The sequence below is a fragment of the Hyperoodon ampullatus genome, assembly GCF_949752795.1.
Source record: "Hyperoodon ampullatus genome assembly, chromosome: X".
In the NCBI taxonomy this organism is placed as follows: Eukaryota; Metazoa; Chordata; class Mammalia; order Artiodactyla; family Ziphiidae; genus Hyperoodon; species Hyperoodon ampullatus.
Window position 1 is genome coordinate 122,606,461 of NC_136913.1, and position 17,612 is coordinate 122,624,072.

At 41.6% G+C, this 17,612-nt stretch overlaps 1 protein-coding gene across 1 annotated transcript; it reads left to right on the top strand.

Annotated features, from left to right (window-relative positions):
- Window positions 1–444: 444 nt before the first annotated feature.
- On the top strand, window positions 445–16,278 carry LOC307069070 (germ cell-less protein-like 1; the record flags this gene model as incomplete). The annotated part of the gene is made up of 5 exons (XM_079727205.1): window positions 445–947; window positions 1,762–1,905; window positions 4,155–4,314; window positions 14,485–14,601; window positions 14,902–16,278. The coding sequence occupies 5 exons, from the start codon at window positions 445–447 to the stop codon at window positions 16,276–16,278; spliced, it is 2,301 nt and encodes a 766-aa protein (XP_079583331.1).
- Window positions 16,279–17,612: the final 1,334 nt, after the last annotated feature.

Sequence of the window (17,612 nt, forward strand, 5' to 3'; positions counted from 1 at the left end):
TCGGGACAGGCCGTATTTAGGGGACACTTTTGGGTTGCAATGCCTGGGGTTTAGGATATAAGTTGATGTTTCTCAAGGTATGGTCCCTGGACCAGCAGCATCAGCCACACCCCTTGGACTTGTTAGAAATGCATATTCTTGTGACTTTCTCCAGACCTATTACATCAGGAAATCTGGAGCTGGGGATGATAAGCAGAATTTTGTGTTTTAACAGGCCTTCTGATTCTGGGCACATGGTTTAGGTATAAACTCAAATCCTAGGATCTTACCAAACTCTAGCACTGCCAAGAAAGCATAAGACAGCCAGGGTGGTCCAATGGAAAAGAAGGCTCTAGAAGGCTCTACATGCTGAAATTGGAGAAGCCACTGATTTAAATTTTGCACACATGTGTGTGTACAGAAGATGCTCCTAAAGAATAAGGTTCTTGGAGTGACATCAGCAAGATGGTGGAACAGGAGATCCCCATTCATATCCTCCACAGCAATAACAATTCGGCAGCCATCCACAGACAAAAGTGTCTTTGGGGGAGCTTCAGGAACCAGGCAGAGGATTATAAAACACCAGTGGAGCCCAGAACTGAGCAGGGCCATTTTGAGAAGGCAGGCCCACACCAGGTAGCAGGCTCACCAGCCGTGGTCCCAGCTACAGATACAGAAGCAGCCCTGTCTCCCCCTGGACTTGGCTACAGCCGCGTTTGGCCTTGGTCCTGCTATCGGCACCATCCACCAGGGAACCTGGAAGGAGTCATAGCTGACTATGCCTCCAGTAACAGGCCTGCCAACTTTGATTTGACTGTGGATATTGAAGCAGCCCTGCATCTCAGTTCCAGCCCCCTTCCAGCCATGGCTCAAGAGCAGTCCTATCAGCCCAAGGACCCACCAGGAGAAACATTATCTGTGCACCCAGAAGCGGGCCTGCCAAACTTGGTCCAACTGAAGATCTTGAAGTATCCCTGTAACTCAGCTCCAGCCCCTCCCAGCTGTGGTCTGGGAAATGGCTTGCCCACACAGGGACTCAGTATCCTTGTCCTTGGAGGCGGGCCCACAACCTCAATCCAACTGAGGATCCTGAAATGGCATTGTAACTCGGCTACAGTCCCTCTCTGCTGTAGTTCAGGAGCATGTACATGATTAATCACCCAGGGACCTACCCAGTGTCCCAGCAGGAGCTCTACCAAGGGACCTGGAAGGAGTCAAACACATCTGCATACTTGGTAACAGGCCTGTCATGTGCAGACCCAACTGCAGACCCTGAAGTGCCTTTGTCCCAGTGCCAGCTCTACTGACCAACATCCTGGAGGTAGTCCTATTCACTCAGGGACCAGACAGGGTCCATAGCCACCCAAGCCCCTGGTAACAAGCCTGACAAATACAGACCCCATTGTATATCCAGCAGTATCCACATTACCCAGCCCAGACCCTGCTCGACTGTGATCCCGTAGGCTATCCCATCAGTCCAGGAACCTGGCATGAGAAGGTCTCTACCTGCTGAAACCAGTACATAAAGACTGAGAAAGGTGTTTACCCAACAAATGCTCAGACCCCAATGCAAGGCTACTCAGATCACAAACAGGCAAACATAATACCACCAAAGGAAACTAATAAAGCCCCAGCAACCAACCTAAAAAAGTAGAGATCTATGAAATGCCTGACAAAGAATTCAAAATAATCATCTCAAAGGAGCGCAACGAGATGCAAGAGGACACATTATTCTGTCACAGAAAAGAAGGAAATCCTGTCCTTTGCAACTTGTATGAACAGGGAGAATATCACGCTAAGTGAAATAAGCCGAACTCAGGAAAACAAATTTGCATGTTCTCACTTATTTGTGGAATCTACAACAGTCAAACTCACAGAAGCAAAGTACAATGGTGATCACCAGGGGCTAGGTGGTGGGGGAAATGGGTAAATGGTGGTCACAGGATATAAAATTTCGGTTATAAGATTAGTAAGTTCTGGGGATCTAATGTACAGCACGGTGTCTAAAGTTAATAATACTGTATTATATATTTAAATTTGCTAAATTAGTAGATATTAAGTGTTCTCACCACAGGCTAAAAAATGGTAATGATGTGAAGTAACGGATGTGTTAATTACCTTGACTGTGATAAGCATTTCACAATGTATACGTATATCATATCATCACTTTGTACACCTTAAGTATATTCAAGTTTCATTTGCCAACTATTCCCCAACAAAACTGGAGAAAAAGGTTCCTGCACAAATAACTCTCTATTCATAGTAGGGCTGACATATCTGTGTAACCAGTTATAGTGCAGGGCAGAGTTGAACAAATTCTAAAATGTCATTGTATACAGAGGGCTAGGGAATTCTCCTTAAAGGCAGTAGTATTAGAGCTAATACTCTAGTATGACTTTCTGTGATGATTGAAAAGTTGTATGTCTGTGCTGTCCAATATGGCAGCCACATCCTGATGTGGCCGTTGAGAACCTGAAATGGAGCTGGTGAGATAGAGGAACATTTTTTTTAATTTAAATAGCCATATGTTTCTAGTGGCTACCATATTGGAGAGCCCAGTTTTAGGAATTATAACAATGATATCTCCTCTATATGTCCTCCTCCCCAATACAAAGACAACCTCAAGACTTTTCTAATCACTAATCACACAGCTGCATTTGTGAAGGACATTCCTGGGCTCCTTGCTTTTAACCTGCAACTCTTAGAGAAAATTATTTATGTGGGTAAAACGCCCTTGAATTTTTTCAAGTTCCAGAATGCCTTGATATGGCACCGTCTTGGAAACAATACATTTTTGGAGCCAGGCTGGGCTGGGAAATTCAGGATGACAGCATGATTTAAATACCATTATGTTGGTAGCCCCTCAGGTCAGAAGGCCAGGTTATTTCTTAGTTTTTGTATTAATGAGCAGGACTGTCCTTTAACAGATATTCCTTTTTAAACCATCCCTTTTGTGTTCCTCTGTACATATAATCCCACAGGCTAAGTAAAGGAGATAATTGAGTTAGAACCTGTCTTTTGACTGTCTCATTGAACTTTACAAGATTCCTTTTCAGGACTTGTGGGGTTTGGGGGAAACTGATTGGGGATGGGGCCAGAGACCTGCATTGTTGCCTGTCTCTACAGCAAGACAGGTATGGCTTGTACAGGTAGATCCTCCCCTTAGTGGAGAAAAAATGCAGTGAGCACTGGCCCCTCTCATCCCTGTAAGTGAAAGCAGTGGCTTCAAAGCCAGTTATGAATAGATGGTGCCTGAACACACTGAAATCTCAGAGATTCAACAACTGGATGATTCTAGCCCCACCCTTTCACAAAGCTGGATGAGCTATGTTAATAAATAGAAGTTAGAAATTATATGTTCTCAATGATGTTAATATTTAAAGTACGTTGTCCAAAGTTCTTTCTCAGAAACTTTGTTTAAAAAGTGAGACAATCAAGGTTAGAGTGGTGAAAATGCCATGGCAGATTTAGAGCTCAAACTTTTGTGTGTCTGACTTCAAGTCAACTGCATATAACTATATACTGCAATTGTATACATTGATCCTTGAAGGCAGAACCCCGTTGGATTTAGTTCCTAAATCTCCATAAAGGCAATTTGTGTGACTGTGCCCTAACATAATATCTGCTGTTTAGAAACATATTTCCAACCCCCTTTTTCTTTCTCTCTATCTATGTATTTCATCTTCCCCTCATACACTCCTAGAGCTGCATGATACCAGGATAAACCATTCTCTCTCATCCCGTCCCCCAAGCAGAGAACATATTTTTGTGCAAGTAACTATGGTTCACATGGACATGAAAGGCAGTCTTGGAAGAGTAAGTTATCACCAGTACATGAAGCCAAGCAGGATGATCCTTGGCAGTGGGAGTATGGAGGGAACATTCTAGGCAATTGGCCCTAGTTTATCGGTAATAGCACTTAAGCAAGATTTCTTTACACATTTCTAAGTTCTAACACACTCCACATTAACCTTCAGTTTATGTTATAAATGTACTCATCCTTTGTAATCCATTAGCAGTTAGCCAACCGATATTTATGAAACACTTACTAAGCAATAGTTACCCTGTTAGGTGCTACTGCATTTCATAAATCTAAAAAATGAATGTGATTTTAGTACCAAATGGATGAAAGAAAAGAAACAGTGTAGGATTAATATATGTTACCTTTGATGCAGGAGTGTTTCTGGCTGGGGAGAGACTGAATTGGGACCAATTCTAAGTTCTTCTGCTATGAGGGCTGGTGGGAAAGAGATGGAACTAAGACCTTCTATGGGTTGGAAACTGGCAAGCACTTTAGAAATATTGTGTCCTGTAAGCTTCCAACAGCCTTATGAGGTAAATACCATTATGCTCTTCATTTTACAGATGAAGAAACTTAGGCTCAGAAAAATGGTCACTTGTCCAGGATCACAGAGCTAGTGAAGGGATGAAATTGATGGCAATGCATGTGCTTTCAACCACTATGCTCCACTGTCTACTTAGGTGCTCCTGTAATCTCTTCTCCTTTCGAAATACTCTGCCTCTGAAAATTTAGAGGAGTTGTGCTCAGAATTGGTAGGAATGCTTTTGACCTGACAAGGACTGGGGATATTTTTTTCCAGATTTGAGCAATAATAAAACACATTCTTCATAGCAAAGAGAGGACCTATTCAGGTTGGTTTGAACACAAGTCCACAGATGAGGCTTTGGGAGATGGCTGAGCACTCTTGACATAAGGATAACAACCATTATCATTTAAAGAATTCTTACTATATTTCAGAGCCGTTTCATATATTTTCTTTTGAAATCCTCAAATGAACCTGTGAAATATGGATTATCTGTGGACCCATTTTACAGATGAGAACAAAGGCACAGGGAAAAAGAGACTAACTGCTAAGTAATTCCACACTGACTGGAGAAAAGACAGCCTCTTCAATAAGTGGTGCTGGGAAAACTGGACCGCTACATGTAAAAGAATGAAATTAGAACACTCCCTAACACCATACACAAAAATAAACTCAAAATGGATTAAAGACCTAAATGTAAGGCCAGACTCTATCAAACTCTTAGAGGAAAACATAGGCAGAAAACTCTATGACATAAATCATAGCAAGATCCCTTTTGACCCACTTCCTAGAGAAATGGAAATAAAAACAAAAATAAACAAATGGGACCTAATGAAACTTAAAAAAATTTGCACAGCAAAGGAAACCATAAATGAGATAAAAAGATAACCCTCAGAATAGGAGAAAATATTTGCAAATGAAGCAAGTGACAAAGGATTAATCTCCAAAAAATTACAAGCAGCCCATGCAGCTCAGTATCTAAAAGACAAACAACCCAATCCAAAACTGGGAAGAAGACCTAAATAGACATTTCTCCAAAGAAAATATACAGATTGCCAATAAACCAATGAAAGAATGCTCAACATCACTAATCATTAGAGAAATGCAAATCAAATCTACAATGAGTTATCACCTTACACCCCTCAGAATGGCCATCATCAAAAAATCTACAAACAGTAAGTGCTGGAGAAGGTGTGGAGAAAAGGGAACCCTCTTGCACTGTTAGTGGGAATGTAAACTGATACAGCCACTATGGAGAACAGTATGGAGGTTCCTTAAAAAACTAAAAATAGAACTACCATACGACCCAGCAATCCCACTACTGGGCCTATACCCTGAGAAAACCAAAATTCAAAAAGAATCACGTACCACAATGTTCACTGAAGCACTATTTACAATAGCCGGGACATGGAAGCAACCTAAGTGTCCACTGACAGATGAATGGATAAAGATGTGGCACATATACACAATGGAATATTACTCAGCCATAAGAAGAAACACCACTGAGTTATTTGTAGTGTGGTGCATGGACGTAGAGACTGTCATACAGAGTGAAGTAAGTCAGAAAGAGAAAAATAAATACTGTATGCTAACACATATACATGGAATCTAAAATGAAAACGTTCCCAAGAACCTTGGGGCAGGACAGGAATAAGACACAGATGTAGAGAATGGACTTGAGGACACAGGGAGGGGGAAGGGTAAGCCTGGACGAAGTGACAGAGTGGCGTGAACTTATATATACTACCAAATGTAAAACAGATAGCTAGTGGGAAGCAGATGCATAGCACAGGGAAATCAGCTCGGTGCTTTGTAACCACCTAGAGGGGTGGGATAGGGAAGGTGGGAGGGAGACGCAAGAGGCAGGAGGTATGGGGATATATGTATATGTGTAGCTGATTCACTTTGTTATAAAGCAGAAACTAACACACCACTGTAAAGCAATTATACTTCAATAATGATGTTAAAACAAAAAATAAAATCCATATAGAAAAACAAATTAAAAAAAGAAGAAGAAAGAGGGTGAGTAGGATGACGACTAACCTTAATATTCAAACACATTATAAGCCTTTGCTAATTTAAAGAGTATGGCCCTGATTCACAAATAGATAGATCAATAATGTAGAGTACAAAATCGAGCTATGTATGAAAGTACATACAAGAGACTCTTTATGGTACAATACCCTGTTTGTGGGTAAATGTCAATTACTCAATAAATGGTTTGGTATCTGGAAAAAAAATTAAAACTCTAACCTCACACTTTAAACAAAAATAAATAAATTTCACATGGAGCAAATATTTAAAAGTAAATAATCAAACCATAACAATTCTAGAAAAAGCTATGGAATGTGTTTTTTTCTTTTTTTCCCAATAATTGCTGGATAGAAAAGGCTTAAAAGAGTAACACAATACCTGAAGTCATCAAAGAAAAATCTTTTTAAAAGACAGTATTTTTAAAATTCCATGATAAGTAACACCGTAAAACTCAAAAGAAATTTTAAAATAGTAAAAACATATAGTTTTAAAGATTTGTAACTCACATTATAAAATGCTCATCTCCTTACTGTATGCAAAGTCCATGTAAATAAATGAAAGAAAGCTTAAAAACTCAGTAGAAAATTAGGCAAAGGATCCTAACAGGCAAGATAGAATGAAAAAAAAAAATAAGGAATGGAATTGAATGATTTTAAGGTGTTCTCAGAGCCTGCTTTGCAATCTTTTCTAGATATACTGCTGATGCCCCATACCACGTGGATAGGTACATCCTAGCATAGATCTTTGTTTTGTGCTTCTACTTGAAATTGAGTCTAAATCCAAGTATTGGCCAAACCCTAGAACTGTGCTGTCCAATAGGGCAACCACTAACCACATGTAACTATTTAAATTTAGATTAAATTTCTAATTCAGTTCTTTGTCACACTTTGCTTCATTTCAAGAATTTAGCTAGGGGCTTCTGCATTGGATAACGCAGATACAGAACATTGCTATTATCACAGAAAATTCTGTGGAGCAGCTCTGATGTACAGCTCAGACTGAAGCATCTTTTTTTCCTAAACCTAAATTTATGTCAGATTCGCCAGAGAACCTTATTAAAATATTACCAACTTCCATCTCATATGTAAATGGCACTCCACTGCTTATCACTAGTATCAAGGTTGGGCAAACTCTGGCCCTTGGGTCAAATCTAGCCCACTGCCTTTTTTGTCAATAAGATTCTATTGGAACACAGCCATGACCATTCATTTACATATTATTTATTGCTGCTTTTGCTTACAAAGGCAAAATTGAGAAAGAAATTAGTATTTGCAACAGAGAAAGTATGGCCAGCCAAGCCATATTTCCTATCTGGCAAAAAATGTTTGCTAACCCCTGACTTACAGGAAGAAGTCTAAGCTTTGGCCTGGCCTACATGGGCGGTACCTAAGGTCTTCCAAACTCTGGCCTTTGCTTATCTCTCCAGCATCATCTTTCCATGTCATGAGCCAGTAATAACTGACCTGTTTTGGTTTCCCGAGCATGGCATCCTAGTTCCTTGTACTGTGCCTCATCTATACCATGTCTTTTCCCCAGGATGTCTCCCCTGATTCTCTATTTCTTTTGCCTCCTTTCTATCACATCTCAACTTGGCTCTCACTTCCTTTGTGAAGCTTTCCTAACCCCAGTGCTAGGTGAGCAGTACGTCCTATATACTGTCCAATACCCTGACTTTCCTTCCTTCCTACACCACAATGTGCGATCATAAATAGGAGAGAAAAAAGGAAAACCACACTCTTCAATCTCCTTATTCTATGCCAGAGGCTTACCAACATTTTAATGGCCCATATCAGTCGTTAAGGGCAAAGGAAACAGGTTCCTCACCAGAACAGATTCAGAATCTAATTTTTTTAAGCATCCCTGCTTTTCTACATGTATGATCAAATGTACTTTGCCTATCACTCCCATACATATTTTGGTCATTTCTTTACCATAATATTGCAACTGCCTGTTTACATGTCTATTTCCCTCAATAGACTGGGAGTTCCCAAAGGAAGGAGGCCTGGCATTAATCTCTGTGACTCCAATACCCAGGACAAGCCCAGCACTGAGTCAATGCTCAGAGAACACCAGTGAAATAAATCTCTCTCACCCACAAGAATTCATCTTGTGGAACGAGAAATCAAAGGGAATAGGCAGAGGGGCATGTTGTTGATCAGTTTTCCCATCTCCTGTGAAGCTAAAATCAAAATTCTGGTGTCCTCAAGGCAGTAAAAAAAAATCTCTTGGAATTGGCATATTACTGACTTTATTTTATCATGGTTGCTTCATCTAGTTTAATATATTTTAATTATTTGTTGTAAAATTCACATTTTGAGGTCACTTTATTATAGCAAATACAAGTTTAAAACTCTAATATACAGGAGAGACAGTGTGTTTATATCTCTAATATGTCACGAATGGAATAAAAATAACTAATGTGATTCCAGATTACCTTTGGAGCTGAATTTGGATCAGACACAGCTGGTAAATGGGTTTTCATATGAAGCTCATTTATTAGGGATTTCCATGTACTATCTATCTCTGTATTTTTATAGGATTTTCAAGGCTTAATTTTGTTCTAAGTATTCAGGACACCAAAGCAGAATAAACTGATAGCCATCTCTAGTGTGCAGGCAGGAGGAAGATTGTTTGAGGAACCTTTGTCCAATTGGATTGACTGGTGGCTAGTAGGGGAACTTTTCAGGTTACCAATCCTGGAATCCTTCAGACATAAAAATCCACATTGGTCTCAAAGCTTTCACAGTGTTCCCTTCAAGACATGCTTTTCACATGAATTGTAGAACTATGAATTCAGCTTAAATCTATACTATTGACTCCATATTATTGAATTCAACAATCTGGAATCAACTTTGGCTGTTCAATGTTGCCATATCTACCTATGTAATTGACAGCACATCTTCATCCAAAGAGAAAGACTCCCCTCCCCCAAGGAATTTGAACTAAGATTCTTTGTGCTAGAATAGCATGGCCTTGAGACCCTGCTTTCACACACAAGAGCAAAATTGCCACACTTTATTTCATGGCTTTGATTTTTAATTCTCTTGAATTTCTTTCTTTCTTTGAGTCAGTCAAGGATATTTTATTTATTTATTTATTTATTTATTTTGCGGTACGCGGGCCTCTCACTGCTGTGGCCTCTCCCATTGCGGAGCACAGGCTCCGGACGCGCAGGCTCAGCGGCCATGGCTCACGGGCCCAGCCGCTCCGCGGCATGTGGGATCTTCCCGGACCGGGGCACGAACCCATGTCCCCTGCATCGGCAGGCGGACTCGCAACCACTGCGCCACCAGGGAAGCCCAAGGATATTTTAAATACACACTTCATATACAACATGAGCAAAGTGAAGCAGAAAGAATAGTAGCTTTCTGGCAACTTTGATCCATGCCCATGAGAAGAACTCAATACAATTTTTTTAAAAACCCTACTTAGTAGATCACTCCTCCACTCCATACTCAGGAAGGGTCTACTGCTCCTTCAATGCTTAACTCAGACTGACTTAGCAGTTTTGTTGTGAAGACTTGCTCAGTCTCATTGCTCATCCTACACTCTGTACACATCATGTTCCCTTTTCCTTCATTTGTTGTTTAATTATATAATAGAGAAGAGAAAAAACTATATTTTTAAAGCTGACCAGCTGGTATCTTCTTAGGAGAGTATGGTTTTTATTTGGGAAAATAATTTGATGGTTACTGAATGTGTAAAAGTAAACCCCCGCCCCCCGCCTCGGCCACCTTAGGGCACTTTAGGAATGGGCTACAGCGAGACAAACTTAAAAAGCCAAAACATCCCATTTAATAAAATGGGAGGGACTGTTTTTGTTCTGGAACAATTTAAAAATGACAGGGTGAAAGTGCTAATAATCAAAAGGAGAAAGAGGGACAGGGAGGGTTTAGCAACATGACAGGAGGACAGGAATCCTGAGGAAGAGTCAACCAGTGTAAGGGTCCTTGTGATGAGAATGACCACGGGACTTAAAATCTAGAATTATACATTCCTATTTAAGTAAACTTCTTTGCTTTTTGTAACTTTGCCTCTGTTACCCATGAATCTTCTATATCCTAGGCACACTTGCCTCTGAGAGAGAGGTGTTTTGGGTAAATTAAGGAAAAGATGATAAGTTCAGAGTTGCCAGATCAAATACAGGATGCTCACTTAAATTTGACTTGATGAAATTCAAATTTAACTGGATTTTTTAAAAAGTTGCTAAATCTTACAATTCTAATCAGGTTACATGTCTAGATCTATATAGTGTGGATAGAAGGGAATAGCCACAAGAAACAAGATACAGGTAAGACAAAGAATTCAATCTATGTAAGCCCTCTGAGGTATCAGGGGTGGGATGGAGCCTTTGTTTTCCTCCATAAGTGAGTGCAACATTTTTAAATATTCAAGGGAAAGGTAACTGCACAGGGCCAGAGAACCTGGGGACACCTAGTCGGCAGAAATCCCAGTTAAAATTCACTGAGTTTTGCATATGTTATTACCTTACAGGCATATTTCTCACACTAGAGGGAATTCCCAGAGGATTGAGTTCCCCACAGCTGTGAGGGAAATTGTATGTGGTTGTAACATCAACAGCATTTAGAGTAATTCAGGCAACTCCAATTTCCCCTATACTTCTTATTCTGAACAAAGCCAGAGTCCTGCAGCCAGAACAGAAATATCCCTGGTCCTCCAATGAACGTGAGCCTGTGGAAATGAGAGATTCAATACTGTTTCTGAAAAGGACTCCAGTAGATGACAACAGTGGTGTGTCTGCCACGAGTTCCTGAGCACGATGACATACCACTCATAGGGTATCAAGAGTAGTTTTCTTCATTTTATTTATACAATCATTTATAAATGGATGTGCAGATGTGTATTACTTGTTTCGACACCTGGCTGTAGATTCATTTTTTTTCTCCTAAGGTTGCTTTTACTTATTTTCTCTCCAAACCTTCTGTTATCCTGTTTACTCCCTTTGCCCTGTTCCAAGTGGAGAGGTTACTTCAATAGTGTAGCTCAAAATTACATAGTTTATCAACCAAAAAGCCTTATTACTATCCTTCCTTGTATCTATCATGTGTATAATTTTGCTGAAGCCAGGATTTGACTTAATATATTGCAAAGCTTATGTAAAGGGACACATTGCTTAGCTAGTAAGTCAGTCTAGCCATCTGCCCAGTATACCCTTCTTGATTTAGCTGTTTTCCTCGTGTCAGAGAGTACATATTTTTTGTGGTGGAATGACATGGTATTTAAGAATTGGTACAAGTCCTAGGATGCTTTATGTGTGAATGAAAATATTTAGTGTGCAATATGATGATTAGGACAGACAGATGTTCTCATTCCTGTGAATGAGAGAGGGACACCAAACTCAGGCTGGACCAGGTAGTGTCAAGAAACTTCCCCAGAGGAGAGGATGCTTGTGCCAAATCATGAAGCTACCTTTAGGAAGGGTAGCAAGAGAAGGAGGGGAGGGGGAGTGGAGGGGCAAGGGACAGGAGGAGGAGGGGGAAAGGGAGGGGGAGGAGAAGAAGGGGAAGAAGAGGGGAGAGACTTTCAGGTAGACTGAACAGCATAAACAGAAGAGCAGAACGAAAGAACGTGGTTTATTTTGAGAACTGCTAACTGGTATGACTGTAGTTGAGAATGTGAAGGGTAAGATGAGTGAAGGCATGGCAGACGTGGATAATAACTATATAGAGGTAGTACCGATGGAAGAAGTAAGGGATAGAAAAAATTGACAAAGTATGAACATCTGCACCAAGAAATCAGCCCAACTTTCTTTTCCTTCAATTGCTCTATATACAGGTACCTATTGGGACACAGTGGAGACAGAAACAATGAGGCTATTCCAGGCCTAAAGGGGGTCAAAAATATTTATCCTTTCCCTCTCAGCAGCAGGCTCAGTTTAGTCTTGAAAGATCTGAACGTTCGTAACAGTTCTTTAGAGTTCTATGCTTTTGACTGACCATATCAAAGTTATATATGACACACTCAAATGAAAACTATCTATGTTGACTCTACAGTGAGGACTCCTCCCCGTCATAGCCCTGCTGGTATCATAGGTGACCAGCAATGGCTGGCATGTATCGGAGGTCATGGCACTGAAAAATATCAAGTAGATGTCTCTTGTCTCTTACATATTTCAAGCACAAATGATCTTATCTATGACCTAGTAATAAGTACTTAAAGATTCAATTAAATTAATGATATCAAATGTAAAAGCTTCTTTGAACTATTTCAACTTGTGTTAATTTGAAAGCGCCTGATGTATGATGTTGATTAAGAGGATATCGACTTAATAAGTCTTGCCACATACAAAGTTCGCTATTGCATGAAAATCTTTGAGCCACAACATATCAGAGACTAATTATGAAAACTGACTTTTCAATTTGCTTCTCACTATAATTATCCAACTATCGTACATTATTTGCTTGGAGTAATTTCTATGTAAAATGGTCTTTTTATTATCACCGGAAAAAGAGTCAGGGAATTGTGACCAGTTAAAGGGTCTGTGTCTTTTTTAGATTTACTTCAGTATAGAGATCTCTGGGTGAAAAGAGGGAAAGTTACACAGATAATAGACTCAAAAAAGGTTTCTAAATAACTTATTAATAGAAATTATTATATATAATGAGGTACACGTTTCAAAGTCAAGTCATTCAGTACAGATGATGTAACAAAAAGCCTGCAATCAAAACAATGTAGGGATGAAAGGAGCTATTGCAATTACCCCACCCCAAATCCCAATTGACGCAGCATCCACAAACACCAAATCCATACAATTGTCCTGCAAGGTAGATATGATTTTCCCTGTTTTACACACAATAGAGTTGACTGTCAAAGAGTTTATATAATTTACTCAATATTTTACTGAGAAGTTACAGATTCAGGCTTTGAATCTAAATCTGTCTGATCCACACACCCATGTTCCTTCCATTTCATCTGATTGCTGGCCACCTCCATATCCACTTCTTCTACCATTGGTCCAGGCCTTAGGATGAAATGAGGCATTTGGTCAAATGCCCTATGAATTAGCATTTTTCTCTTTAACAAACTCATAATGTTATTAAAAAGAAAGCACAGCTAGTTTGGATGAATTGTTCTTAGTTAGCCCAGACTTATTTTTCGTGAACATCACTTTCTCCAAGTGCCTTCTAAATATATTATTATTATTATTATATAAAAGTACATAGCACTTTCTATATACAAGGCACTGTTTTAAGCATTTTATATTAATTCATTTAATCTTCACAACAACCCTATAAGACAGGTACTATTATTATCATCATTTTAGAGCAGGGGTTAGAACCCAGACAGCCAGCAGCATCCATGCTCTTAACTGCTATGGTAGATTAGCTACACTTACCCATACGTATGTTGAATAATTCATTCTGAAATCTTGCCACAGATTGTTCTCACACTTATTGATCTCTGTTTTCCATATTCCACCATTTTCCCCTTTTTTAATAAGGGGAGAAGTAGGTGTTCATCCCCAGTCTCCTGGTTTTTCTCTAATATTCTACAGCTTCTCAAGGGTAAAATTGGATATTGTTTTTGACCTTGATAATTTATCTGCATATAGAGCCTTCAACTCCTATAAAGAGTTTAGATACTCAGAAATGTCTTACTTGCATATATACACTACCAAATGTAAAATAGATAGGTAGTGAGAAGCAGCCACACAGCACAGGGAGATCAGCTGGGTGCTTTGTGTCCATCTAGAGGGGTGGGATAGGGATATTTATTTATTTATTTATTTATTATTTATTTTAAAATAAATTAAAAATAAATAAATAAACAAGAAGTTAATTATGGAAATTAAGGTGCCTAGAGGACAGGGCTGGGACCAAGATGTAATTCTCCATTAAGGAATAATCACTAACTGTTTTAGATGGGCAAGAGCGAATTGTGTTCTTTTTTTTTTGCGGTACGCGGGCCTCTCACCGCCGCGGCCTCTCCCGTTGCGGAGCACAGGCTCCGGACGCACAGGCCCAGCGGCCATGGCCCACGGGCCCAGCCGCTCCGCGGCATGTGGGATCTTCCCGGACTGGGGCACGAACCCGCGTCCCCTGCATCGGCAGGCGGACTCTCAACCACTGCGCCACCAGGGAAGCCCTGTGTTCTTGAAATTAATGGGTAAAATTCGCACACAAAGGCCTCTGTTCCACCATCATCCTATGAAGGGAGCCTGAGAGCAATCATCCCAGGAGGGAAAGATAAACAGAGTGGAATCCCTGGTATGGAGTGCCCTTATCCGGCGGCGCGGGGCCTAGTGGGTGTGGCTTAGCGTGGCGTCCTCTCGAGAGACCATTAGAGCAAACGTCATAGTACCCAGCAGCACTCTGGGCTGAGCTCGTGCCCGCGGCAACGGCGCCTGGAGAGGAAGCTTGTCCACTGCACCACTGAGGTATAGGCCATGGGAGCACGAAGCAGTCGGATGCCATGGCACTGGTGGGGGCGTGCCCCAGAGGAGCCAGGTGCCAGTGGCGGGGAGGAGGAGGCTGAGGAGGCAGTAGTGGCAGAGAGAGAGGAAGGGAACGAGAGTGAAGAGGCCAGACCCGCCAACAGTCAGGGGAGCCGCCAGCAGAAGACAGGCCCAGGGGGGCCGCTCACAAAAGAGCCCCGCCGGAAACATGCTAAAGATCGTTCAGGGTCCGTTTATGAGGCACTCTTCCTGAGAGAAGAGAGCGACGTGCAGATCCGCGCACTGGGGGAGGAGTGGAACTTGCATAGGGTCCACTTGTGCCAGTCAGGGTACTTTGCTAGTATGTTCAGTGGCGCTTGGCGGGAGACAAACATGGATACTATAGAGATGCAGATGCCTGACGAGAACATTGATCGCGAGGCACTGCACGAGGCTTTAGGTTCCCTGTACCGAGGCTCCATTCTCATCCCACCCGGTCGAGTCGTCGCCATCCTGGCCACAGCCAGCATGCTGCAGCTGGACGAGCTGATTCAGCGGTGCGGGCAGGTCATGAAGGAGACTGTCAGTGCCCAGACCGTGTGCAGCTACTACTACTCTGCTGAAAGCTACGGACTCCAGAACATCAGGATCATGTGTCTTCAGTGGCTGCTGGACAACATGATGACCCAGTGTAGTGAGGGGCTATTGCGAGAAGTCAGCCTGGATCTCATGAGAGAGGTCGTTGCCTCTTCACAGCTCTTGGTGATGGGGGTGGAGATGGACGTGTACACCATGCTGAAAATGTGGATGTTCTTGCAGCTGCAGCCGACATGGAGGGGCCCGCGCAGGGCCCTATTGCCTGACACCAACTCATGGTTTGCCAGGTCCAGGAGGGATTCGGAGGGCACCCCTTTCCTGGAGACCGAGCAGGGCAGAGCCTTCGTGCCAGTGTTCCAGCAGCTGCGGCTTGCCTATATAATCTGCGACCTGACGTCAGCACTTGTCATCCACAAGGATGCGCTGATCCCTCCCGCTTGGTTGGGTCCAGTGTACAAACAGCATTGGCTTGGCCCCCTCCAGACTGAGCAGACCAGAGAGCTCTGGCCCGTGGACGTCTACGTGTCCGACCCCCAGGGGAACAGCATGCGGTGCGGGGGCCAGCTCCACAGGGACAAGCAGTGCAGCTGGCGGTGGGAAGGCTTCAAACTCAGCTGGGACCTGGTGCTGTGCTACGCCAACCAGCGCATCATTTTCCGGTGCAGCACACAGAACAAGTACCGCAGCATCGGGGTCAGCCTACTCGGGGAGGGAAAGGTCGCGTTCTGCCTGCGCCTGTTCTCCTTGGACAGGGATGGGAGAGCCATTTTCAGGAAGGACACAGAATACCAGACGCTTTCCCTGAGACAGAATCAAGAGCTAGTGGTAATGAACCTGGAAAACCAAGACGTGGTTTTCCCCATATATGTGGCCTGTAACTTCCTGTACCTCCACAGAGGGGGGCGTTTCCCAGGGCGTTTGCCCCTGCAAAGAAGCTTAGAGAACTGAGCAGCTCTTTCCTGGGGTCAGGGACGACCAGCTTGGTCCAGATGCCAGCTCCTTCTGTGGGACCAACCAGGCTTGCCCATCTCTGGTAACCAATTCTGTCAGAGGCTTTGTTGAACTGTAGCTCATAATACTTGAGATTGTTTACATGAGCATATGAAGAGGACAAAGTTTGAAGCCCCCCAAACTCCTCGAGAACTCATTTAGGCTGTTAATGTGGCAACCTGTCCTCCTGGTTTAGGATCCATCGACACCACCCCCCGCCCCGCCCATCATTTCTGTGAAGACAAAGAGCTTTTGACTTTAGAGAGAAACTGTGAGCCTACCTACTCTACTACTCTTAGTGAAACTCTCTTAATATATGTGTTTCCTTTAATTTGATTGAATGAATGTTAAAGTAAAAAAAAAATCACCTTGTCTCTGAGGCTTTTCTTGATTACCATTTCAATAATTATAATCTCCAATCTGGTATTCCTCATTCCTCTTTTACAGTCTTATTTTTTCTCCATGGCACTTGCCACCATCTTACCAGCTAAATTGTTTAATTATTTGTGTTTTTATTGAGCCCCCAGTTACAACCTCAGTGCCAAGAGGGCAGGAATTCTTCTTTGTTTTAGACACTAATATGTCCCCAGCACCTAGAACATTGCCTATCATAGAGTAATTGCTCAATAAAAATTTCTGAAATATGTGAGTAAATCCAGCTATAGCTGGTTGCCCTCCTTCATTTACTGTCATAAAATGTAATAAAATAATGCTTTATTTTTGTTATTTCCAAATATCTAAGCTGTACTTCTTGATCAGAATTCAGACGTGGATGGTGAAATTCCATTTTTATTGTCTTTTGAACAAGTCAATAATTCAATTATCTGACCCTCTCTTAGCTGACAAATGCTTCAGTAGGTATCTCCCATCATTAGTGTATTATATTTCACAGAATATTTTGACATCTGTGACCATAAAGAAATTTCCATTTTTGTATCCTCAAACACCAAAATCAGTCTTGCTTTATATTTTATTCTTATTGAAACTATCCCCACCAAGTTTCCCTCTCATGTGTGTAGAATTATAAGTACAAATGAATACTTCCCTAACTTTCTCTCAGAAAACTTTTTTCACTCCAACCACAAGTTACGTCAGCAAAAAATAGTGATATCTATCAAATCACATTTACCTTCTTATGATAAAAATATGTTTGTCTGACCTTTTATTACCTTGATTTTTTGGAATCATGTAAAACAACTAAATATTTTACTATGCAAGACATTTGCATATTTTATATACTTCTGGATTTAATGCTTTTGTAAGATTGAGTTAAACAAAGGAGGAAAATTGTC